The sequence below is a fragment of the Thamnophis sirtalis genome, unplaced genomic scaffold (genome assembly GCF_051295495.1).
Source record: "Thamnophis sirtalis isolate CommonGarterSnake01/CBP01778 unplaced genomic scaffold, rThaSir2_p1.2 scaffold_8, whole genome shotgun sequence".
In the NCBI taxonomy this organism is placed as follows: domain Eukaryota; kingdom Metazoa; phylum Chordata; class Lepidosauria; order Squamata; family Natricidae; genus Thamnophis; species Thamnophis sirtalis.
In genome coordinates this window covers 78,538,690-78,566,130 of record NW_028261388.1, presented here as the reverse complement: position 1 = coordinate 78,566,130, position 27,441 = coordinate 78,538,690, and the positions used below count along the sequence as shown (strand labels likewise).

The following is a 27,441-nucleotide window of genomic DNA, read 5'->3' as shown; positions in this document are numbered from 1 at the left end:
TTAGAAATCTGCCTAAGGGCCAGAATTGAATATTTTTGCTTTAGTATACATTTAACTCTTTTAATTATTTAGTTTAGGATTTGTGGGACTTGGAGCAGTTATACCAGTGTTTCTCAACCTTGGCAACTTGAAGTCCTGTGGACTTCAATTCCCAGAATTCCCCAGCCAGCTGGGGGATTCTGGGAGTTGAAGTCCACAGGACTTCAAGTTGCCAAGGTTGAGAAACACTGAGTTATACTGTATGTAAGAGTTGGTTGCTCTTTTGCTCTCACTTCAATCCTGAACTGCATTAATGAACAGCTTCTATTTGAATACGAGAGAAATTGTTTCTTTGAGCAATTTTGAGGACATGCAAATGGTAGACATAGGTATTAACATTATGAAACATTATGTTGTTCAATATTATTTGAAAGATGGCAATCAAATAGTTCAATCATTTGCAGTCTTACCTACAGTTTACATGCCAGAAACTTTATGACTTCCAGAAAATATATCTTTTAAGATCTATTCCAGTATTGTCATTGCAGAAGTCCACTAAACAGATATAAAACATTAAACCAATTTTAAGATGGAAATAACATGAAGTATGTTTCAATTATAAACATTTTTTAAAAAAAACAACAATATTAATATAATAGATATTCCCAAACTGGCTAAAGACTCTTCCAAAAATACAATAAATAACAGTATAATAGATAGCAATAAAGATTAAGTAAGGATTAAAACTTATCGAAATATTTTAAGTAAACTTTTTAAAGAAGATACATAGAATCAGAAAGCATACAGACGATGCGTATCTTCATCAGTGCTAAAGATATTTTGTTAGGTGGAATCTGGATTTTTAAAAAAGACATATTGTAAAAATAAGTGTTAAACTATTTAATTTCTGTTCATTTTTGGAATATTTAAAGTGTCACAATTATTAAAAATAGAGAAATGGTTATGCTAAAATAGTTTAAAGTGAAGAAAAATGTAAAATAATGAATGATAAAACATCTTACATAAAGCAAGATCTGTCAAATACTTGTTTTTTCATACTATGAGTGAAGAATATTATAGCAATAGCAGTTAGACTTATATACCACTTCATAGGGCTTTCAGCCCTCTCTAAGCGGTTTACAGAGTCAGCATATTAACCCCAACAACAATCCGGGTCCTCATTTTACCCACCTCGGAAGGATGGAAGGCTGAGTCAACCCTGAGCCGGTGAGATTTGAACAGCCGAACTGCAGAACTGCAGTCAGCTGAAGTAGCCTGCAGTGCTGCATTTAACCACTGCGCCACCTTGGCTCTTATATTATTAAACAATGTTTTAGACATTGCTCTTTTAAGAAATAATGCAAACTTTGAATTATTAATATATACTTTGAAAGAAAGTCTTATCCAATACTATGTACATAATTATTTTAAAATTTGAACAATTCATTAACCAGTACCAGAAAAATGGGAAACAAATTTGTTTAAAAAAAGAATTTTGGAAATATATTTAGAAACATATCCCAGGATATATGACTTAGCAGTCTATTTTAATGAATTAGTTTGCTGATAGCTTCTGACTCCACAAAGATAAGATAAACATCTTAGAGGAAATGACTAATATTCACCATTTATTAATATCACAGATATATAGCATATTCATGTATGATACTTAAATTACTAGACTTTGATTTTAAATGAAATGAAATACATTGTATATCATTATGTATCAATCATATACTATTGTAGTTTTACTTTTGTTAAAGGGATGAATTCTTACTAAGAATTGATTCCATATTAAAAGGTCTTATGAATGAGGGGGAAATCTATCTTAGAATATGGGATATGTTGAAAAAATAATAAGACTCAAGGGGACAGAAATAACAGTTTCTACCTGTTTCTTACTTTGATAATAGACTGATATGTATCAGACTGTTTGCTTGTGATCATCTGAGAACTGCTGAAAAATAAATCTGCTCTGGAAGTAAAGTTCATTTGTCTTTACTCAGGAAGCTACAAATAAGCTCAGACTTGAGAACTGAATCTATTTCACTTGACAGAGCTTGACAATTTGTTCCTATTATTTGAAGGCACAGCATGTAGGTTTGGGAATGCACTAGTCAGTCCTAATTCCTGTTCACAAGATGGTCACTGCAACATTGATCAAGAACTGTTAAGGATTGGGATCTTGAAAAATGGAAGGGTTCTCATACCCACAATACTGTTGGTTGGGCAACTTGAAACAAGAATTATAGAGTCATCTGTAACAATAATTGCCAGTGTTGATGATAAATCATACTACTTACAAGAACAGTTTGAGACAACTGTCATCTCATTGATCGTCAAGATTGATTTTGACCACTTGACTGCCGAAACATGACTTCCTAGTCTAGCCTCACATTAAGTAGAATAGGATAACTATCCTAGATAAAAAAATACCAGTCTTCAGTCAATTGTACTATTTTAATTTTGATCCAAAGTGAAAGTTGTTGAGTAGCTTAGGTTCTACATTAGACATTAATTTAATGGAAATGTAAGGAAGATTTTCTGAAGAAATGAAATCTGTTCAAGATTTCAAGAGGTTACTTAAACACTAAAACTAGATAAGTAAGTTCCTTTAATAATCACCACAGTCTCTTACTGTGCTTCCAATTTTGTATTGTCTAGAGCAGTGTTTCTCAACCTTGGCAACTTGAAGATGTCCAGACTTCAATTCCCAGAATTCCCCAGCCAGCATCGATGGCTGGGAAATTCTGGGAGTTGAAGTCCAGACATCTTCAAGTTGCCAAGGTTGAGAAACACTGGTCTAGAGTCTCTTGTGCTCCGTACAATCCCACATACATTAAAGAAAATATTTTCTAATAGTTAATACTTATTTTCCAGTTTCATAATATATTATTTTAAATTACATGCCGTGTATAATTTGCTTTATTGAGTCTTTTCAGCCATTTCTATATGTGTTCTTTCTATGTCCTAACCTTTTTCATTTCTTGGATTTTTCTGCTTCTCAACCCGTTTTTTGAAAAGTCTCATTTGTAAAATATTTTGGTTGCTTCACTTTGCTTTAGGAGGTAGCTTTCCTTCTCTTCCCTATCTTTTCCATGATATGCAGAAGGACTACTTGATAAGAAGGATAGTTAAGAGATAGGAAATTCATTTCAGGAAATAAAATTCAACATGTTAAGAAATTCTAGAGATTTATTTCACCAAATGTTTGTTTCTTGACTTTAGTATTTTGTTTAATGTATTTTTAAATTTTACTATTTTAAAATGTATTTATTTGTTTACTCATCAGAGTATAAAGGTGGGTTAAATATCTTTTAAAGGCTTGATATGTCTCTACCTAGTACACTACAGATGTGATGAAACTATGGTGACTGGCTCATTGATAATTTCAAAATGAAAAGTATAGCTGAATAAATGAAAATTAACTAATTTATTAACTACATTTTTGGTAACTGAAAATCAAGAGTTTTGGTAAAGATCATGTTGAACTCGTTCAGAAATTAGACCACAAATGTTTTGGGACTGCGGTATCTAGAAGTCTAAAAGTCCCGAGCTATCTGTATGGTGAATGAAGTTGCTTCAAAGGGACCGATGTCAATGAGTTTTACACAAAATAAAAATAAGATTGAGTAAAGAATCAACATTTTGTTATTTGCTTCCAGGAATGTCAGCTCTGCTGGAGAAGAAGCTCGGAGAAGAATGAGAGAATGTGACGGACTAACTGATGCGTTGCTTTATGTGATTCAGTCTGCTCTAGGAAGCAGTGAAATTGATAGCAAGGTGTGTTGAGTTTCTCTACCCTAGATTGATTTATTTATTTGCTTATTTACTTTTGCACTCTCAATCTCACAATTACTAAAAGGTGGGTTTCCACTGTAGGCACTGTATTTTCAGCCATGAAATATGCTTAGTTTCAAAAACCAAATAATAATTCCCAAACTCTTCCCAAAATGAAGCAAATCTTGGCTTCTGCCCTCTTTGCTAAATAGCTCCAACTATTGCAGAAATTGTACAAAAAAATGATTCCCAATTACTCAAGGCTTATTTTCCATGTTTTATACTTATAGAATTGCAAGGCATACAAAATGGATTTTCCTGTCTAATGGTAACAGCTAGATTTTGAGATACTTAATAAAGCCTTGCACGGCTTCATATGCATTCATTAATTCATCTGGCTTCAACAGTGAGAACAACAGCATATAAATTTAATAAATAAATAAAACATTTTCTCAAATTCACTTTATAAAGATGGAAGGTGGAAATGATTGTAGTTGTATTCAGTGCACCTAGAAACAAAAATTAAGACGGATCCCATTCTTTCTCCTACAATTTGTTCAGCAATAAATGGAAGCATAGTGTAGTCTATTCTGAAGACTAATCAGGACTAAACTTTCTTTAATTTGTTATGTTCAAATAATCTTTGCCCTTGATTTTATTCCTGTACTTAAGGGGCTTAATGAACAAGTTTCCGTATTATTGAATCTATGAGTGCAAATCAAGGAGAGCACAGTGAACAAGCATATCTCTGTCTTTGGATATTTTACAAATATATTCCGATAAGATTTGAGAACACATTGTAAAGCATCCTTACTCTAGATTTAATGAGATGAAAAGCAAAGATATTATTCAGTGGTAGGTTGCTTATCCCGTTCCAACCAGTTCGGGGCTGGCACTATCCTCATGTACGCGCGCAGTTCACGCATGCGTCATAGTGCCTGCACGATGCTCCAGCTGCTCGCGGAGAATCGCACAGGCGCTGTATGTGCCATCCAGCTGCTCGCGGAGAATCGTGCAGGCGCTGTATGTGCCATGTGCCTGCGTGGAAGTGCAGAAGCCTTCAAAGACCGGTAAGGAGCGCGGGCGGGCGGGTGGGCCCTTCGCCGTTCCCGGAAGTTACTTACTTCCGGGTTCGCCAACCAACCGGTTCGCGGGGACCGCCACGAACCGGTTGAAACCCACCCCTGATATTGTTATTGAGTGATAAAAAGTGCAATAAATATGTGCCTTACATTCCAATAAGAGCACACCTCATGGAGCAAGTATACACTTCTGCGGAAGTGTATCCATTCTTAGTGGCATAGAAAGAAATGAAATGGGTTTTATTGAATAAAACAACTTCAGACAGTGCTATTTTAAAGCACATTGGTGTCTTTTTCTATCTGGCAAAGTAATTCAAAGTAACTTTGATCCACAGCTAGTGATTTAATTTTTTGTAGCTAATAAAATTAGAAGCATCTATCCAAAGCATGATGCCCTGGCAGATCATTTTTACTGCTTACTAATTGATGGAGGCTTAGATGGCAGAATGCAATTTTCAAGCACATCAATTACCCTGACAGATAAATTTCATACAATAAATAATCTTCTTAGTGTATGCTACTCTTCTCCATTAAAGATACACAAAACAACTCTGCTTTTTTCCAACGTCTGAAAAGCTCAACAGGTGCCAAGTAATAGCATTCAAATATAATGCAAAAGAATGCTAAACTGGTATTTCCATTACTTTTATTCTTAATTGGCAGAGCTAAATTATAATTCCATTTTTTTGTTATTGCTGTATGCATGAATGCTTGTAGAAGATGGCTATATGACCTCAGATACCGTCTTCTGTATTTACCAACCCAAAATGCATAATTCCACCCCTGGTGCCTTAAGGAAATTCATGCAGTAGATTCTTGTAAGCAGTGCTAGTTGTTAACAAAATGAATTCAAAATTGGTCCTCTCACCTGCAAACCTGACTTTGTGAGCAAGTTCTTAGAACAACAAACTTTGGGGTTACAAACATTTTCTTCATCTTCAATCAGAGTTCCTATCATTGGCCACTGGCTTCTGTGACCCCTTCTTGAACACATCTGAGATACTCTTATTTCTAGCAATCCCCAGAACTATTTCTTGACATCAGAAAATGATTTGACAAACAGCTAAAATCTGCTAAAACACTTAATTCCAATCGAGGCAAAATGAGGATGGGGCCTCTAGTGATGTAACAATTGCAAGTTTCCTAATCTCTTGACAGGTCACTCTGGTTCTTCAGGTTTCAAAGGAATACTTGTTTTCTACTTGACACTAGTTACATTTCTACTTACTGTACAAAGCAGGCAGTATCTGTTTGTTTTTCAAGTTTTTCCTTAGAAAATAACCTTAGTTATCAAACTTGGTTAAAAAGTAACCGTGTCCTCTCTGGATCTATGATCTCTTCATAAACTAGAGATACACCTGAGGTCTTTCTACATAGAATCCCCCTATCAGAATTATACAGAGCATCTGATGAGACCGATTGGCTTCCAATACCAATACCCAGCCCTCTGCTCAGAGGGAGATGCCCATTTGATGGAGCAATTTTAAATTCAATTCATTTGAGTGGTGGGTTCCCATGACCCGTCAAAACCGCGGACGACAAAAGCGCGATCGACAAAATCGCGCATTTGACGTCGTCACAGCGCGACGAAAAAGATCGAAAAATTGAAATAAAAATTAATAAAAATTAAATTACAGCAAGCCGATTCACACAAAGGTAAGGGTTAGGGTTAGGGTTAGGTTAAGGGTTAGGGTTAGCTTTAGAGCGTTAGCGTTACGTTTAGCGTTAGGTTAAGGGTTAGTGTTAGGTTTTTCGTTACGTTAACGGTTAGGTTTAGGGTTAGGGTTAGGTTAAGGGTTAGGTTTAGGGTTAGGTTTGGGGGGGTTAGGGTAAGGTTTTCGCTTTATTTTTACATTTTTCGATCTTTTTCGTCGCGCTGTGATGACGTCACATACGCGCTTTTGTCGACCGCGATTTTGTCGTCCGCGGTTTTGTGGTGGAACCGTGGGTTCCGGGTGGTACGGCACAGTACGGGCATACCAGTGGTAGCTGAGAGCAGCAGCTGCCATACCAGAACAGTGGGCCATTTGGCACACCCACCCACCCATGTTCCTTACTGCTTTTTGAGGCAAACGGGCCAATTGCACACAGTGTGCAGTGCCTGTGCAACTTCCGCTGAGCAGTTGAGTGTCACTGGGTGGTGGCGTGCAGATGGCATCAGGAACCAAATGGATTAGATGGAAATTGTGCCTATTTGTACACAGCCTTTCTCCCATCAAATAATTGTATCATTGCAAGAGGATGCCAAATGGGCTCTGTGCTAGCATGTAGCTGATACATATGAATTAACAGATGAAAATGACTGACTGATATATGGTGATGTGGGTAGGGATAATTTTTCAGTCTTGATTGAAGATTGATTTCCAATTTGGAATATTTTGTCTGATGTAATGATGGGGGAAAGAGAAATTTTTGTCACTGTTTATTTAAATATTTGACATATTGAATGAATGCAATTGACAACCAATTAATGCACTTATTAAGATAACCTTAAGATGACATAACATTATGCTCTAAATTGTTAGTTTGAGATGTTTCACCTCGCATCCAAGCAGTTTCATTATTCAAAGCAAGTTAGGTAGGCAGAGAGCTGTTGGAATGTACCAACTCCTCAATGAAGGGGTTTCCTCCCCAAGCACAAAGTCATTGACATACTACAATGGAAGTCCCAAGTTTGGTGCATGAGAAGTTGGTACATTCCAACGACTTTCTGCCTAACTAACTTGATCTAACTGATGAAGCTGCTTGGATAGACAGTGAAATATCTCAAACTAAGAAGAAAAGTAAGACCAGTTGCCATGACTCAACCTTCAGACAACTTTACCTGAATGACTTCAGAATATTCATCGACATATTGCAACACACTTTGGGGAGGAAACTCCTGAAGTTGGGGCAGGAGGAGTTGGTATATTCCAACAACTTTGTGCTTCACTATTTTGCTCTAACTGATGAAGTTCTTGGATGAACAGCAAAACGTCTCAAACTAATAAGAAAAATAAGTCCAGTTGTCCTGACTTCAGACAATTTTACCTGGATAACTGAGAACCTTCATAGACATTATGCTGTAAACATCCTGTCTAGTCTTACAATGAGATTTATTTATGTATTATTTCTGCAGAATTGCCTATATAGGAGTCATAGATTCTTACCTGATTAACTGATCAGGATAGTAAGAGTATTAAAAAATAGAAACTTGCAAGCAGCACCATGAAGAGATTTTAGCAAGTAGGAATCAGACCCTGCAGTGCTAATTCTGCCAAATTTAAGAGTAATGTGGATTATTTGAGGAAATCCTAATACAGATCCCAGGAAATCATCTGTGGCTTTCTAAAGGTAGTTTTCATGAGTTGCAAAGGAGAGAATCAAATGTTTCTATTTTATCTTATGCAATATAAGTCTTGTAGTTTATTTGTTCTTTTTCTCAATTCTTAAAATGTAAACGGGAGTGAATTTGCAAGCAAAGGAATAAATGACCTATAATCCTTCATAAGATGATTCTAACACCTAGTCATTTTAAGTTGAATCACAAATTGTTTTAAATTAAAACAAAACAAAATGTTTTTAAGGTTAGGTTTGCCACTGAGTTTATTACATTTCAGCACAGAATCCCTAAGACTCCTATATGATATTTCCATCAATCTTGGAGGCAGTTTAAATTGTAGATCAATTATTTTCACTAGAGGGATAATAATCATCATTGATGATGGACCATCCTTCACAATACACATGGTGGTATTCCTTCCCCCCTCCCAAACTCCATATGTGAAACTTGTCTAATACCTTTTACCTTTTGTTTTGTTCTCTTTCAATATTCACATTCCTGTTACATCCAGACAAAGACTTTATTCCCCCAAAGAAATATAATTCGCTTTATTTAAATTCTTCATTGAGGTGACAATAATTTTCACACAGCACGTTGCATATTTGAAAATAGGGACATACATAGACAGAAGAAATCCTTGTTGGAATAGAAGTGTCTTCTTTGGTAGGAAAACTATCCTGTGCATAACTTTTCTGATGAATAGGAACATTCCAAATATATTACAATTTATTTTTTTTCTTGTTCTTTCAGACCGTTGAAAACTGTGTGTGCATTTTAAGGAACCTTTCATACAGACTCGCTGCAGAAACATCTCAGGGACAGCAAATGGGGACTGATGAACTTGATGGTTTACTTTGTGGCGATGCCAATGGGAAAGATGCTGAAAGTTCTGGATGCTGGGGCAAGAAAAAAAAGAAAAAGAAATCTCAAGATCAGGTACATGTTCTTAGCTTTAATTGATCTGATTTTGTGTGGCCAAAATGCTTTTGGATAGCTGACAATAATAGTAGTAATAGCAATAAGACCATCTCCTACAACAGGGGTGGGTTTCTCCCGGTTCGCACCAGTACGCCAGAACCGGTTCGTGAAATTTAGCGTACTTTTTGGAACCTGTTCCAAAAGGAAGGAAAGAAGGGGGAGAGATACACACAGGAAAGGAAGAGATACACGGAAGGAAGGAAGGAAGGAAAGAAGGAAGGAAGGAAGGAAGGAAGGAAGGAAGGAAGGAAGGAAGGAAGGAAGGAAGGGGGAGAGATACACACAGGAAAGGAAGAGATACACACAAGGAAGGAAGGAAGGAATGGAGGGACAGGGAGAGAAAAAAGAGAGAGAGAAATATAGAAAGAGAAAGAAAAAAGAAATAAAAAGGAAGTGGGAGAGAGAGAAGAAAGAAAGAAAGTGGGAGAGAGAGAGACGGAAGGAAAGAAAGAAAGAAAGAAAGAAAGAAAGAAAGAAAGAAAGAAAGAAAGAAAGAAAGAGAAAGAGAACTTATGACCACTATTGAGCCCAAAATTTTCGTTGCTAAGCAAGAGCATTGTTAAGTGAGGTTCACCACATTTTCCAAGTTGGCCACGCCCACCCGATCACACGCCCACCAAGCCATGCCCACCCAGTCACATGACCACCAAGCCACTTCCACAAAACAGGCCACACCTACAGAATAGGTTCTAAAAATTTTGAAACCCACCACTGTCCTACAACCAAATAGTGCAGTATAATAGAGTCGAAAACAATTTTGCTTTCTCCAAAGAAAAAACTTCTGTTAAATGTATTAAAAACTAAGTTAGTTCTGCATAAATTTTAACTTTTAAAATAAGCTAGAGAAAAGTAACTTTAATTGACTGTCCTAATAGGAACCGTTAAGAGGTTCTTTTTACTTATTAACTCTTCATTTACTACAATATTATTATATACACACTCTAGTATGAAATAAATAATATAATGGTAGTGGGAAATTGTTTTGTTAGATATTGCTATTTAGCATCTGTATAAATAATAATTACAGAAAAAATTATGTCAAATTTATTTGGAACATTTCTTGATTATCTTTAAAGGCACTTTTAAAATTCCATCCCATAATTAATCTTTTTCTTTGTTGGACAATCGGCTTTTAACCACTTTATATAAATAAAATTGAATGCCTATATGATTTGATAATTATATTTATTCTGGCTAAAATTTGTTCTAATAAGCTAACCAATATAGTTTGAATGGAATAAATTATCCTCTTTGCTGTATATTTCTGGGATCTTTTTCTTAACAGGAATATGTAATAGCTTCCATAATTTCTATTAACCATTGTCTTAATTGTACTAATGCCATCCATGCAAAGCTAAATTATTTATTATTGTTTCTTTTCTGGGATTAAATATAATATTTTAATTATAAAGTATCTTGATAGCTCCAACTAGATTCTAAATCTGTTCTATTAGTTATGTTCTGCATTTGACTCAAATTATTACAGATTTTAAACTTCCTCCTTAACTTGTTTCTATCATCATGAAATATGTTATTGCATTTAGAGATTTCCTGTCCTCTAGAAAATAATTCACAATACATTGCAATGATTGTGGTAGAAAGGTGATCTAGTTGTCCAGTTGCCAATCAGACCCTTCCTCTACCAGCTGTCAACTCAGTTCAGAATTTTGACATTATATTGTGAAGGGAAAGAGAACTTTGCTTGATACATAAATTGAGAGTCATTTGTAGCATCTGCTAAAGAAATATAACATGTGACCTGTGGGAAAATGTTAAGGACTAATGTGTTTGATTTATGATAATGGAGGACAGCCTGTGGCTTAGTGGTTAATACATCTGCCTAATATGCAATACAGCCCAGGTTCGAATCCCAGTAAGGGTATGGCTAGCTGATGAGAGCTAAATAGCTTGAAATAGATCTATACTAGTCTCCCTTTATTTATTTATCAGCACAAAAACAATACACACACACACACACATATATAGATATAGATATATGTGTGTGTGTGTCTTTTACATCTATATAAGGTTAGAAAAATAATTATTACATCAAATTTAGATATTTTCTAAATTCTGTATTGACATTTTATATCAAATGTTTTTAATGGTCAAGTTTGGGACTAATAAAATCTGGAGAAAAAATGAGATGATATTTATTCCTACCAATAATATTTATTTATACCAATAATAATATTTACCTGCTACCAAAGCAAGGCTTCATTTCTGAAATGATAATTTTCTTGCTAAATGTTTTGACAGATTACAGCATAAGGTTCCATTATTAGTTGTCTATCAAATCTGAAAATGGTTTTCTATTTCTGATGCCATACAAATGGTATATACTTTTTCTTTCCTGGGTGTCTTGAAATATACACAGGGAAATTTGTGGTTGCTAGGTAATACAGAATCTAGAAAATATACTTGCATAATCAACTGATCCAAAACTTTTGTTTCTGTAGTATCTTATTAAACAGAATTTAAATTTACAAAAGTTTGCAAACTAGGTAATTTTACTGTAATGAGTTTTGCTGTAAAGAGATGGTGGATTCACTTTAGAGTTATTTAAGAATATTAAGAGCAGGGAAATTATATGTAGATTTATGATATCTGTAAAAAAATTCCTTATAAAAAAGGTATTTATGCACTGAGGACAAGAAAAAGCGGTGTTCCATTGTAAATTAAATTATAAATTCAAATGATATTGCATTATATTAAATAATATGATTTCTACATTAATGATAAAAAATATGTTGTAGGTTATCCAGCCCATTAAAGCTTTTATTGTAATAAGACAGTCCTGAAAGTGTTACAAGATACATTTGGATTATATGATTTGTCTTAAGAGCCAAGGTGGCGCAGTGGTTAAATGCAGCACTGCAGGCTACTGCTAGATCAGCAGTTCAGCGGTTCAAATCTCACCGGCTCAGGGTTGACTCAGCCTTCCATCCTTCCGAGGTGGGTAAAATGAGGACCCAGATTGTTGGGGGCAATATGCTGACTCTCTGTAAACCGCTTAGAGAGGGCTGAAAGCCCTATGAAGCGGTATATAAGTCTACTGCTATTGCTATTGCTTTTCAGTATGTTATATAACTTAGAAATTGCCTTCTATAGTTGATTTTCTAGCTGTATGATTTTACTCATTAAACCGCCTTTAATTCATTTGGGGTAAATCTAGGTAAACCACCTTAAGATTGCAACCTGTGATTGTTTCTCTGCAGGTACAATATTGTGATCCTCTTATTGTATAGCTTAACATTTCTATAAGGTTGGATGTTTATATTCAGATAAAACTTTTCCACATTCTACAATTATTCTTCATCAGAATAGAATGAAGACCTTGCCTTCGCTTTCTTTGTCCATCAAAGTGACAGGTTGAATATCGTTTTCTTAAAATAAGTTGTGCAGAGAACTGCATGTAATTTCACATTTTTGTTCATTGGACTGTTATATAGCATGAAGATAAATTATTCCAGCTTCAGGCTTTAGATTAGTATATTGATAGAAACTCAAAGAGCTTTTAGATTGATGGTTGATACTTCTAATAATATAATTTAGTTTTCTGAGTTATTTTAACCATGGTAATATTTTTCAATTTATACTCCAAACTTCGTGTATGACTATAATCCTTAAGGTAGTATTTCATCAGTGTGCAGAGACTTGTGACTGTCACTCCCATAATCTCTTGATTCCTGCTAGCACCTGAATTACTAGATTAATTATACTGTGACAAATGAGCCGAGGTGGCACAGTGGTTAGGGTGCAGTACTGCAGGCCACTTCATCTGACTGTTATCTGCAGTTCAGCGGTTCTAATCTCACCGGCTCAAGGTTGACTCAGCCTTCCATCCTTCCGAGGTGGGTGAAATGAGGACCCAGACTGTGGGGGCAATATGCTGACTCTGTAAACTGCTTAGAGAGGTCTGAAAGCCCTATGAAGCGGTATATCAGTCTAACTGCTATTGCTATTGCTATTGCTATGTTACAGAACCATTCTTATATTTATTGAAAGTCCACTTCATATTATAACTCTGATGGCCTGTTAGTGTGTCACTTTAATATTTTCAAAGAACTGCAACTGTTTGACAGATGAAAAATAATTTGAGGGGGGGGGATTGCAATTTTGCATAAAATGTATATAAATCTGTATGCATGATTGCACATTTGGAATAAATTACTATGACATAAATAAAAAATATATCACCATCTTTAGAGGATGATTAATTGAGTTGTGTGCCCACTTGGGATAGTCTGCTATGCTGATGCTCACTGGACACTAAGTGCCTTTTCCTACTTAAAAATATCCTTTTAAAAATAGGATTTGATTTGATTTAATGAATTTATAGGCCGCCCAATCCCGAAGGACTCCGGGCGGTTTACAGAAAATAAATTTTAAAAAGTAAAGAGTTAAAAAACGGAGGAAGAACAGATTAAAAAAACCACATCATGCACCCAATCTAATCGGGGCTGGACCTCACTCATGAGGTCCAGCCCCAGGCCTGCCGGAATAGCCAGGTTTTGATAGCCTTTCGGAAGGCCATGAGAGTGGGTAGGGTCCGGATCTCTGGGGGTAGTTCATTCCATAGGGTCGGAGTGGCTACAGAGAAGTCCCTACCCCGGGGAGCCGCCAGCCGACATTGTCTGGCTGACGGCACCTGGAGAAGGCCCACCCTGTGTGATCTTATCGGTTGTTGGGAGGTATGCAGCAGAAGACGGTCTCGCAGATATCCGGGTCCTAGGCCATGTAGGGCTTTAAAGGTAATAACCAGCACCTTGAATCGTGCTCAGAGACTGATAGGGAGCCAGTGCAGCTCGCGGAGGATAGGTGTAATGTGGGTGTACCTTGGTACACCCAGTATTGCTCGCGCGGCTGCATTCTGGACTAATTGTAGTCTCCGAACACTTTTCAGGGGCAGCCCCATGTAGAGCGCATTACAGTAGTCAGGTCTTGAGGTGACGAGGGCGTGAGTGACCGTATGAAGTGTCTCCCGATCCAAGTAGGGCCGCAACTGGTGCACCAGGCGAACCTGGGCAAAGGCCCCCCTGGTCACAGCCGACAGGTGATGTTCTAACATCAGCTGCAGATCAAGGAGGACCCCCAAGTTGCGGACCCTCTCTGAGGGGTGTAAATTTTCACCCCCAGGCTTAGGGATGGACTATCTGGGCTGTCCTTGGGGGGCAACATCTACAGCCACTCGGTCTTGTCAGGATTGAGTGCGAGTTTGTTCACTCCCATCCAGACCCTGACAGCTTCCAGGCACTGGCACATCACTTCCACTGCTACGCTGAGCTGGCACGGGGTGGAGAGATACAACTGGGTATCATCATGATCTCACCCAGTGGCTTCATGTAGATATTGAATAGGAGGGGGGGGACAAGACCGAGCCCTGTGGCACCCCATATTTGAGGGGCCTAGGGGTCGACCTTTGCCCTCCAACCAACACCGACTGTGACCTGTCGGAGAGGTAAGAGGAGAACCACCATAGAATGGTGCCTCCCACTCCCACCTCTTCCAGCCGTCGCAGAAGGATACCATGGTCGATGGTATTGAAGGCCGCTGAGAGGTCAAGGAGCACTAGGATAGAGGAATGTCCTCTATCCCTGGCCCGCCAGAGATCATCGGTCAGTGCGACCAAGGCAGTTTCGGTGCAGTATCCAGGCCTGAAACCAGACTGAAAGGGGTCTAGATAATCTGTTTCATCCAAGGTCCGTCGGAGTTGTAGGGCCACCACCTTCTCAACAATCTTCCCTAAAAAAGGGAGGTTGGAGACCGGACGATAGTTATTAAGAATGGCCGGGTCCAGAGAAGGCTTCTTAAGGAGGGGTCTTACCACCGCTTCCTTCAGAGGTTGCGGGAAAGAGCCCTCCTGCAAAGACGAGTTCCTAATCCTCTGGAGCCAGCCTCGTGTTACCTCCCTGCTGGTCAAGACCAGCCAAGAGGGACACGGATCCAGCAAACAGGTAGAGGCACTCATCGCTCCCATGGCCTTGTCCACTTCCTCAGGGGTGACAAGCTGGAACTCATTCCAGGAAATCTGAGCAAGACCCTCCCTCGGCATCTCCGCTGGTACTGTCCAAATGGAGTCAAGGATATATTGCTACCCTGAGTTGCAGTGTATTAGGGAGCCAGTTTGGGAGTATGATTACAACTCCAGGTTAGAAACTGGGAGACTGTAAATTCTAGGCCTGTTTTGTATGAGGTGAGGTATATAATATTGCGGCAGCATGAAAGAAATGATGACTTCATGAAATTTCTTTATGCTTATGGAATGACTTTTTGCCTTTGGAAAGGACTTCTTCATTCAGTTGCAGTGTTATGTTAACAGGTCAAAATGGCAGTGTGCCAGGAAATTCCTAATAAACTCTGTCAAAGGTGATAAATCACATAATCTAATTTCGGGAAGGGGAAACATTGGAACCAATCATATTAAACCTAAGCCTGAAGGGGCATTTGACCAGATGAAGATTGACAGCAATAAGTTAACAAAGTAATAACTAACAAAGGAGAATAGCTTCTCCCCCCCCCCCCTTCACCTCTCCCAGCTGATCCTTATGCATGGAGGTGTGTGTGTGTGTGTGCGTGCGTATTCAGACAACTCATGTGCATGAGGATCCCAGAACTGAATTTATTTTTAATAGAGCCCATTTATTTTCAGAATATTTCTAAACATTTCAGTTTAGAATTTTAGAAGTTTAGAAGTTTAAAATTACTAGAGCAGTTTTAAATTTATATTGGGAAAAAAATAGGGTATCTAAAATATTTCTCATTCATTTAGCAAAAAAATAATAATCCCATTGGCTTAAATCTTATGAATCAGAACCACAGATACAAATTATAAACATTGTACTACTTGTGTCTATGACCAAGGGCCCACTGTCATTCTAAGAAAGGTTTTCTCGGTATAGTACATTGTTCATAAGATCCTTGTTTAATACCAGACCATACCAGTCTATTTATAGATTGATTTAATAATCTCTTGCATTTGAAAAATAAACTCAAATGATATTTTAGGATTTAGGCTTTTCCCCCCAGATTATTGTTGGCAAAGGCAGAGAAGATTCAGGGAACTCCCCATTGTAGAATCATAGAAACGGAAGAGGCTGTTTAACCAATTTCCTGTACAGTGCACAAAGGTAGAGAGCCGAGGTGGCGCAGTGGTTAGAGTGCAATACTGCAGGCCACTTCAGCTGACTGTTATCTGCAGTTCAGCGGTTCAAATCTCACCGGCTCAGGTTTGACTCAGCCTCATGTTTCTTTTATTTTAATTTAAATTATTAAATTAAACTGAAAAGGAGAGAATAAATGAAATGAATAATGAACAAAATGAATTATTGATTACATTATCAATCAAGCTCATGTAAACATTGATTAATTAAAAATGTAATAAAAATATATATTTTCCACATTCAAAAGCCTCTCTTGATACTATAAAATAATAAAATTTCTAAACCACACTTTCAAACTTTATGCTTTAAACCTGGATTCAAAACTTCAGGCTTTATTATTCAATGCAGAGATGTTATTAACTTCTTTTTTTTATTTCCTTTGTCTCAATATATTTTAGACTGTGTTTGTTAAAAATCTATACCGTTTACGGGCTCTGGGAAGTTGGGGGGGAAGGGAGGTGGGGTGTTAGGGGGGAGGGGGGATATATAGTATGTGCTAGATTTTAAAGTAACATGACGGCACTTGTATACTGTTGCTCTTTAATTCCACTGTAAAAATAGGACAAGCTGAATATATTAATAGATTGTAGAAATACACCGAAGGGAGGAGTAGAGGGATAGAAGAAAGAGGGTAGAGAGGGTGGGAGAGAGGACTGGAGGGAGGGTGAGAAGGAAGGGAGGGAGTGTATCGGGAGAGAGGAGTGGTAGAGGGGGAGGGGAAGTAGGGTAGAGGGGAATGATGGAGGGAAGAAGGAAAGTTGGAGGGGGGGCGAAAGAAAGGGTGTATGGAGGGTCGAAGAGGTACATTGGGTTTCTATTTTGGGGGGTATTGTCGACAAGAGGAATGGCTGTGTTTATTGTTTAATGTTATATGGCCCCGGTTATGCACAGTATATATGTGACTGTACGAAAATGAAATGGAAAATAAAAACACATTTACAACGGAAAAAAAAAACTTCAGGCTTTATTCTAAGCAGACTCACTAAAAAGGCATCATTCTCATTCACTTTTGCATCTTCAATTGATCCAGTTACTCTTTTCTGCGTGGTGTTTTCCATGACTGGACAAAGCAGGTATTCTTTTTTTCTATCAGATTTTATGACAGAATACCAGGCCATTTATCCATCTGAATAATGAGCTGAGCCTGAAACCCAAGTGGGTCATCCACCACCACAGTGATCCCAAATTCACAAGGGAGCCTACAACAGAATGAATGAAGAGGAAAGTATTCAGCATTTTGGCTACATCAAAGGGCAGACCTGTTAGAAGAGAACCATAATGGGAATATTGTTTGTGGAATAGAGTTCATGATTGTAAAGGCTCCGAAATGACAAAGTTGAGCTATTTTGCCATGAGAGGTTAGCCCATAATTCTTTCATGTAGTATTTGAGATGTACTTTACCAATTACTGGAAGTGCTACAATTATCATACTTTAAAATGGCCCAAAAAGGTACTGAATCTAAGAAGGCAATTGCTTTCCTACATCGGCATGCCGCATATTTAATTTTTTGTATTGTATGGAAGTAAATGAAAGAAACAACTAGTCTTATATTTTTATGCAGAGTCCCTTTGTATCTTGGCAGGATCCATGGGAAACACTTATATTCTCTGGAAAATATATGCAAAAATTAAGAATATCTAAAAGGAAGCAAGTACTTTTTCTCAGAATTGTGTATTATGGCCTTGAACACATGTAATATTCATATTCTAAAATCTAATGAATAATTCAGTGGACTTAATGCAGTTTGTGCAAAATAATGGTGATATGAATGGCACTCCCTTCCCCTATTGTTGTAAGCCGCCCTGAGTCCCCTCAGGGAAAAGGGCGGCATATAAATGTTCAATAAAATAATAAAATAAAATAAAATAATAATGTATGAGCCGAAGTGGCGCAGTGGTTAAATGCAGCACTGCAGGCTACTTCAGCTGACTGCAGTTCTGCAGTTCGGCTGTTCAAATCTCACCGGCTCAGGGTTGACTCAGCCTTCCATCCTTCCGAGGTGGGTAAAATGAGGACCCAGATTGTTGTTGGGGGCGATATGCTGACTCTGTAAACCGCTTAGAGAGGGCTGAAAGCCCTATGAAGCGGTATATAAGTCTAACTGCTATTGCTATTGCTATTTATAAACACACCAGTGTTTCTGACACTCTTCTGATTTTACTTTAGATTTATTATCATCTTTAATTTTTATTAAACATGTAAGCCAACTCAAAATAATATTTTTATTCTAGATGACCCTCCAGAAATCACTGTGACCTTCAGTTATATCTCTTGTAATGAGTCATAAGTTATAACATTTCTGAAGTAAGAGGAAATAAACTTGAGTGTGCAAGATAGATAGGCTATAAATCATAATGCAAGAGAGGATAAAAATCCAAATTATTAATATTAGCGTTCCCTCACTGACTGAGGGTTCTCAGATGAGAAAGCAGGTTAAATATTGCTTCCTAGATCGATAGATCGATCGATTGATGTACAAATAGCCTCTGATCTCTGCATGTGTACAGAATAATGAATTTTGTATCATTCAAAAACAAGCAGACTGATCTTAGCAGCTTCTGCTTCCAGACAGTTTTTAAAAGTTTTCAACTTTCAACAAAGTATTGAATTGAATTGAATTTTATTATTTGTATGCCGCCCTTCTCCGGGAGGGCCTCAGGGCGGCGAACAACTCAAAAAGGGAAAAGGGGAACATAGAACAGAATACAGATAATTAAAATAAACAAGAATCATGCAACCACACAAGTCGAGAGGGGAGGGGAACTCATCAACCCCAGGCCTGCCGGCAAAGCCAGGTTTTGACGGCTTTTCGGAAGGCCTGGAGAGAGGTGAGGGTCCGAATCCCTGCGGGGAGTTCGTTACAGAGGGCCGGAGGTGCCGGAGCTGCCACAGAGAAGGCCCTCCCCCGGGTAGTAGCCAGGTGGCATTGGCTGGTAGATGGCACCCGGAGGAGGCCAACCCTGTGAGATCTAATGGGTCTGTGGGAGGTAATTGGCAGCAGGCGGTCTCTCAAGTACCCAGATCCAATACCATGAAGGGCTTTATAAGTTATGACTAGCACTTTGAAGCGTATCTGGAGACTGATCGGTAACCAGTGAAGTACTATGTTGTTATCAGTTTTACAGTATTTGGTCTATTTCAACACCTCCAAGAATGTAATTTCTGGGATGTTTTCCCTGTCAGTGATTTCATTGTGTTGTTTAGCCCATCATCACAATATAACTTGTGGCTACTAGATTAATAGCAAAAACCCAGCTCTCTCCTCGCAGCTTGTTTCCTTACCAACTGTTTTATATTGTCATATTGCTGTATTCTCATTGTTTTGTTTTTCATTATTTTTTATTGTTTCCATACTTTGTTATTTTTATGTTTACGCTTCTTTTCATTTCTCCATTTTTATTGCTGTAAGCCACCTAGGGTAGCCCCGTGGCAAAGTGGGCAGCAAATAAATTTAACAAACAAATAAATAAATAACATCTATGTGGGAAGAAATATTAGATACCATCAGTTTATTTTGCATTCTTTCTACTTTCTACATTTTAAAACGGATACCATAGATGTTATATACAACAGAAAGAACTAGAAAATCATTTCCTTTTCTGAAATTCTAATGAATAAATTGACTTGAATGTTTTGCTATTAAAGGACAAGAAGAAATGTGTTGCTTATTGTCTGTGCTTGTATTAACATTTCTATTACACTTTAGATAAATTATTTCTCAAGAACAACTTGAAATATAATGAAGATCTAGTCTATTTAATAAAATTGGCTGAGAGAGGGGACAATCCATAATGGATGTGATAAGGGCTTGATATCTGAACTGGAGGAATTGAGGAGTAGCACATTGCAATGTTATCTAACAAAGCAGAAAGAGTGATTTCAATCTATGTGGAAGCCCACCACATCCCTTGTGAATTTAGCCTTGAACCTGGATAGTTTTATCAGTGACGAGGAATCCTTCTATATTCCTAAATCTATTACACCGATTCTGCCTGTTCGATTATGCAGTCATGATATGCTTCTTAATTACATGCTCTTTGATCTACTATGTTGCACTTTGTATGAGGGACTCTTTGAAACAGCTTCATTTCAAAGATTTTTAACTGATTTAGAATACTATAGCCAAAATGCAACCTGGGTTATTATAAGGAGCGTTTTGCCATTCTAACATTAGTTAGAGGTCATTTGGATACTGAATATGATTGTTCCTTAATTCCACAGTCTAAAAGCTTTCTGATCAGACTACTTTTTTAAAAAAACATATAAAGCATACATAGTTAAAAAATAGAATGACGTATATTTATCATTTTCTACAGTTTTCTTTATCTAGAGACATGGCACTTTTGTTTCATAAACAATATCTTGGATAGATAGTATGTCAAAGTTTTCCAAAGCACATCTGTTGTGTGGCTTTTTAATGTATATTGGAGAATGATGATATGCATAATATGAATGAATTTTGGTTATGTTGCTTTCTTCTTGACTCTATTAGCTCTTAGCATTTAGAGCTCTTAATATCTTAAAGTATAAAATTAAATCCTTATAATACAAGAACATTGAGAATATTACAAGCTCAAATTTCAGTCTGGTTTTCCAGAATCAATTGTCGGGGAGAATGCAGACAGGGAAATTACCACAGAGAGTTGTAGCTATTCCTTATTCAGAAATATTTCCAAAATAAAACTTGAACCAAAATGCATCACAATATCTTTAATTTTTGAAATATTGACACACTAGATTCCTACTTGAGTCTTGAAGAAGGAAAATAGCATGAACACATCAGGAAGATGGGATGTAATTCTACTTCTCATAATGCATAGTCCCAAAACGGGAAATAACTGTTCTAGAAATATTGCTAAGAATGTGTTGTTTGGGCAAAGGCACACATTATATGTGGACTTAACATTCAACAAGAAATAGTCATATTTTATTTGCAAGAATTATCCCAACCTAGAACAGCTCAAGGTTGACTCAGCCTTCCAACTTTCCGAGGTGGGTAAAATGAGGACACAGATTGTTGGGGACAATATGCTGACTCTGTAAACTGCTTAGAGTGATCTGGAAAGCACTGTGAAGCGGTATATAAATCTATCTAATCTAATCTAAAGCACTCACACAAAATGTTCACTGCTATATGGTCTATAAGTCACTACCCTAGAGAAAATCATGACTTTTCTTTTTGAACCATGATTGTTTAATGGTCTTGTTTTTGGAACAGTTGTTATATCATCCTCCACAGCTGGCATATAAATACATCGTAACACTTATAATGATGAAGTGATTATATTATCATAGACTCCCGTGGGTTTGAAGTGAGGTTCATTGTTCTACAAAGCAGAAGATTTAGAAATAAATTGTGATAAGATCTAAACATTCATTTTTGTGAAGCATCCCATATCTAGAGGTTGAACTAGGAGGGTTCAAATACTTGAGAATAGTCTTTCATGTCTCTGGTAGACAGAGGGCACACTTAGACTCTGTATTTCATAGTCAGATCTGGCCATACAAGTCTTTTATTGCTCTAAAGATGCTCTATATGCACCAGCAGTACTTATATTATTTATAGCCAAAACTTGCATGCAGCTGTTTTATGGAACTCACATACAATCCATAATAATCATGCAGCTTTGGAGTTTCTGCAGTCATAGTTTCGGAAGAAAATATTCCAAATACTTCAGTCTGTCCCAGATATGTTTTTGCATAGAATAATTCGGGTGATCAACATAAAAACTGCAATATGGGCATTTTTTTAAATTATTGGTTAAAATTATTCTTTTTCCATACTGGTTTGGATTCTTTAATTTTAACAGACATTTTTCTTACTAATGGGAGTGATTGTGTTATATGAAAGCTGAACAAAGCATTATACCAGCATTTTGGCATACCCTGACCATTATAATCCAGTTAGGAAATTATTAAAATTGGAAAAAAATTAAGACATTTTGATTCTTTATCTCACCATTTACATTGCTTACCATTAGTAGTTTATATTTTTTCTTCATTGGTTTAATCTTGCAATTGTTTATTTGGGACTGTATAATTTTATTATAGATGTTCATAAGCCTTATGAAATAATCAATTGTAATAGTTAAAAAATTGAATGCATGAATGATAGAATGAAACCCTCCAACTGCCAAAAAGGATTTAACTTTGGAATCAGTTTATTAGTTCCTGCAGCTAGATATTTAAGTCAATATTTAAATATGAAAGTACGAGATAATAATGACATTTGCATGTTTTAATGTACTAGTACATGGAAACATTGCATATCAAACCATCTTTGTCTGTGTGAGATTATTTGTGGAGACTTGTTCATCTTTTCTTATATTATTTTCTATATTGTCATCTCTTCACAATGTATATTCTTGCTAATAATTAAATTATCAAAGCACTCAGAATTTGTTCTATCTTCAGTATCTACTGTCAGATAGAAATGAATCTTTTAAAATGTGTCTAAATATTGTTACAGGGTCTGTAGAATCCATAGTGCAATTACTGCTTAGTATCAATATTTTTAGCAATTTTATTAATTCTATACCTTGTTTCCCACAAAATAACACCTCCCCAGATAATAAGCCCAATTGGGCTTTTGAGTGCATGTGCTAAAATAAGCCCTCCCCCAAAAATAAGCCCTCTCTGAAAATGTTGCAACGCAGCAGCAGCCATGAGGTGAAGCCGTTAAAACCTGGCCGTTAAAACCTGGCTGTGTCGGCAGGCCTGAGGTCGATGAGTTTCCTTCCCCTCTCGAATCGTGTGGCTGTTGGTTGTTTTATATGCCCTGTACTTTTTGTGTAGTTTTTGTGTTTCCCTTCCCCTCCTTGGGTTTGTGCACTGTCCTGAGTCCCGCTGGGAATAGGGCGGCATATAAATAAAATGAAACTCGAAACCTCATTCGCTGCCTCAAAAATAATAAGACCTCCCCGAAAATAAGCCCAAGCTCTTATTTCGGGGGTCAAAAGAAAATAAGACCCTGTCTTATTTTCGGGAAAACAGGGTAGTTTTGGTGTTTGACTGAAGTAATAAAGGGAAACGTTGAATTTATTACTAGGTTTGAGATAATAATGATCACAGGAAGAATGTATTAACATATTCTTTTTTGAGGTGATGTTTTTCTACTTTGTAAGCCTTTCCCAAAGATTCAATTAGTTATTTTAAATCAATCTCTTCTTCAACACCTCACATAGACTTCAGTCTCCCTCTTTACGAACAATATACAGCAAGTTTTGGAAACATTATGCTCTCTCGATTTTGTGGCTCACAGCACTTTTATTTTTAGCCATTCTGGCTTCTTTGCTTAGAATTGTAATTCAGCAGTATCTGGCAATTCATTGACTTAGCTTTCCCCGTACCTCAATTTTCTGTGAAGGGTTGAAAGTTCTCCGTGTGAGCAATCAATTAGACACAATATATCACACTTAAGAAGGATGTATAGTTTTGTGCTGTTGAAAAAAAAAGCAAGATTGCCTGAAATGGCTGTGCTGTGCAAATAGAAACTACCACCCCATTAAATTGAAACTGAATCAGAGAAAATTTAAGCAAACATTTATCTCTTTAGCAAAACCTTTTAAAGTAAATGAATAAGCAAAATAATCTTTTCTCCATGATGCTTTTATTAGTTCAGTTAGGCTTCACTGGTCACTTTTGACTAAAGGCCACATTTGACTAGCTATCCCGGTAAGCCTTTATATTGACATCTTAAATTATGTAACAGGTAAGGTGCTGTTAAGGTGATTTGAAGACAAGTTATTATAATACTTGATTTAATTTGAGTTATTACTTGGGAATTACCCAAGGTCACATCAAGTTGGACAATGTCTAAATTAAATTAAATACATGGAAATCTTCTTTTCCCCTATGATTACAGAAAAGACTTAAAATTTCTGTATGTGAAAAACACAGGAGAATGCATTGTCTTGGCCAACAGTATGATTCCATACTGCAAACATTTTCCATTGGTCCACCTCCCACGCATAGAAAGAGGCATTTATAGATTTCTGCATACTAGAATGGATTGTTCTCTTACTTTTCATATATGAAATATACCTAATTTACCTAAATTGTGATCTTCCCTTTTTTCATTGTACTCATTGATAGAGATTACATAGACAAAGTTAGTCATAGCACAAGAGTTTGATTAGATTCCACATTCTTAACATCAACATGCCCCGGCCCTTTGGAACGATCTACCCCCTGAGATCCGGACCGTCCCCACTCCCTTGGCCTTCCGTAAGTCTGTTAAGACCTGGCTGTTCCAGCAGGCCTGGGGCTGTTGATCTTGATTGAACTTCAGCCCCCATTAAAATTGAGTGTGTGTTGTGTTTTGTTTTTAAGTCTCTGTCTTGTATTTTTAAATATTTTTAAATATTTTTAAACTGCTTTTATGTAAGCCGCCCGGAGTCCTTCGGGATTGGGCGGCATACAAATCTATTAAAATTACAAAATTACAAATTACAAAGCATGCAACACAAATCCATAAGGAATTGTTGTAATATATGACTGCATATTTAACATTTGTCCTATTACTTTTTCATTTATTTTAAAAGATTCATTCCCTTATTATCCCTCTATTTAGTCTGAAAACTGAAATTGATTAGCAGGTTAATCTTCTTATCATAATTATTTAATAGCTTAGAATGTTCATCATGCGTTGCTTATGGGTGCTCCAATGGTAGCATTCAAAAAGTCAACCTTATGTAGCAGCAGTGAAGAGTATGTAGCTCTAGAAATGTTGGATTACAATTCCTAATCAAGATAATTAATGATAAAAGATGCAGAATGCAATATCTGAAGGGCCTTGCCATTGTGAATTCCCAGCAGGGGCTTAAATCCCTAAAATGTCTTAGTTGTATGATTTCTCTTATTGAGATATTTCTACCTCCCCTTTGTATTAAGAATCAGAATTATCCTCATTAGAAGCTTTCTGTCTCATATTCTGGCTAAAACTGATTTTCCAATTATGGATCTTTAGCTTCCCTGATTCTACAAGAAAGGTTTTCATCATCCTAGAACAGGAATGAAAGTGGACAGGATGGCTTATCAACTTAATATTTGGCTTCACTCTACCTGAAGAGTTTTAAGGTGAAGCTAAAAATGAGGTATTTCGATACTGATTTCCAGAAAGATTAGAATTTCCTTCTTAATGGTGGTGGCTTCCCCGGGAGACTGTTCATACCAGCTAATTATTTATTCAACCTCTTGATCATGTTGCACAGGAGAGACTGTTTGCTGGCCAAATTCATTCTCCAGCCTTCCACACTCCCAGAAGGGAGATATTGCAACCTTCCAATGCATGACTGCCTTACATCTTAAAAGGAAGAAATTAAATTAGTCACATATGTTTTATTGAGATGCCTATTCTATGCAGTCTGGAACCCAATCCTATTTGTCACCAAAATTTTATACATCCAATGAGCTGAATTCTATACTTGTTGGTGTCAGCGTTCCAAATACCATGCAGAATTAAATCAAAGTCGAAGGCAAAACTATGCTTAAAGTTCCAATTTAATAAGACAGGCATGTTGGCATCGTCCTGTGGGGTTCCAACTCTGGAAGTTACATCAGAATCCCACCCAGTTAAAAGTTCATGATCTTGTCCCCACACCCACAATCCATCACATGGTCCAATCTTCTTCCACGCTGGCGTCTACGGCCAACTGCTTCTAGTCAGGTGTGAAAGTGCAGAGACAAAGGATGACCTTGGCTTCTAGTAAAGAATGAAAAACAATACATTCCACAATCCTACTCCTTCTAATCCCCCTTCCCATCGACTATACTTAAAGAATCAGCATAATGAAATAAGAGAAAGGGTGGCAGGCCAGAATTCTAAAAGGAATATAAATGCAGGCTTGACAGTTGGTTTATGACTAGATACCTCCAGATGAGTTGTTACATTTTCTTCTATCGCAGTTGTTGCTTGAAAACATATGATATACTCTTGACTATATATGGTGTGTGTGAGAGAGAGATGTATAAGTGGGTGTCTTCTGCACAGTCTTGAGGTCTCCAGTTTAACACTTGCTTGAGTATTAGTTCTGTTTCCTTTTCTTTATCACCTTGATTTTTTGTCATATGAGATGAGTAGTTAATCTGATTATAACTGAAGTTGATTTCCTTACATCATCTGTGTGAAAGGAAGGACTCTTCCTTTCCATGGACAATATTTTTATAGGAAAGAAGGCAAAGAAACCATCTTTTTCTCATCCCCTTTTCTTTTTGGAAGTTAACCCTGAGGTTCTGGAATCAACACATCCTTCTGCCCTTCTTTGCCCTTCTGTAAATAAGAAGCTTTCTTCAAGCTGCAAGAAATGTTGTTTTGTTGCATCTCACCATTAAACCATCCAGCTAAGGGATAAAAGAAGTACCAACAGAACAGTGGTGGGTTTCAAAAAATGTTCGAACCTACTCTGTGGGTGTGGCCTCCTTTGTGGGAGTGGCTTGCCACCCATGTGACCGGATGGGAGTGGCTTGCCGCCCATGTGACCGGATATGAAGATGCCAACGACACTTGTCAGAACCACCTTAAATTACCTCACACACAGCACTGGCCTGCATAAGAATAGGATGTAAACTTGTTTTTCAAAAGGCATCTTTGGTTTGCGTTAAAACAACTTCAACACACGCAATGTTCTGATTGCACCACAAATGCAGTAGTCATCCTTACCTTCCACAGAGGCACTGAGTTTTATGAATATGAGCATGATAGTGTAGAATAATCATATCCAAGGACCAGTGGTGGGTTTCAAAAAAGTTTGGAGCCTCTTCTGTAGGTGTGGCCTACTTTCCGGGTCCACTGGTGGAACCTCTTCTAACCGGTTCGGTAGATTTGACGAACCGGTTCTACCGAATAGGTGCGAACTGGTAGGAACCCACCTCTGCAACAGAAGCAGGGTGACACACTGGTGGTGAAGTGATGTATGTGTATATTGCTGTAAGAATTTGAAATTTGGTGGGGAAAAACCCTAACCCAGAGAAAACAACTTGAGGTTGTGAGGAATATTTGGGTCATCATGAGATGAGGAGGAAAGGAAGAGGTGGCCAAGAGTAGCCTACTTAGACAGGAAATTTCCCAAAGTAGCAGTAAAGAACAGAAAAGCAAAATCCTGACTGAACGTAAGTCTGCGGATACAGCCACAGAA

General features: G+C 37.3%; 1 protein-coding gene across 10 annotated transcripts in view; it reads left to right on the top strand.

Moving 5' to 3' along the window:
- CTNND2 (catenin delta 2) overlaps positions 1-27,441 on the top strand; it is a 468,899-nt gene that overhangs the window by 369,925 nt on the left and 71,533 nt on the right. For all 10 annotated transcript variants that reach the window (XR_015697560.1, XM_087721965.1, XM_087721966.1 and 7 more), the window contains 2 exons: positions 3,645-3,762; positions 8,914-9,099. Coding sequence is in view for 9 of the 10 variants with exons in the window: in XM_087721965.1 (XP_087578091.1) it covers positions 3,645-3,762; positions 8,914-9,099 (304 nt within the window). In the remaining variant the exon portion in view is untranslated. The remainder of the gene's footprint in view (positions 1-3,644; positions 3,763-8,913; positions 9,100-27,441) is intronic.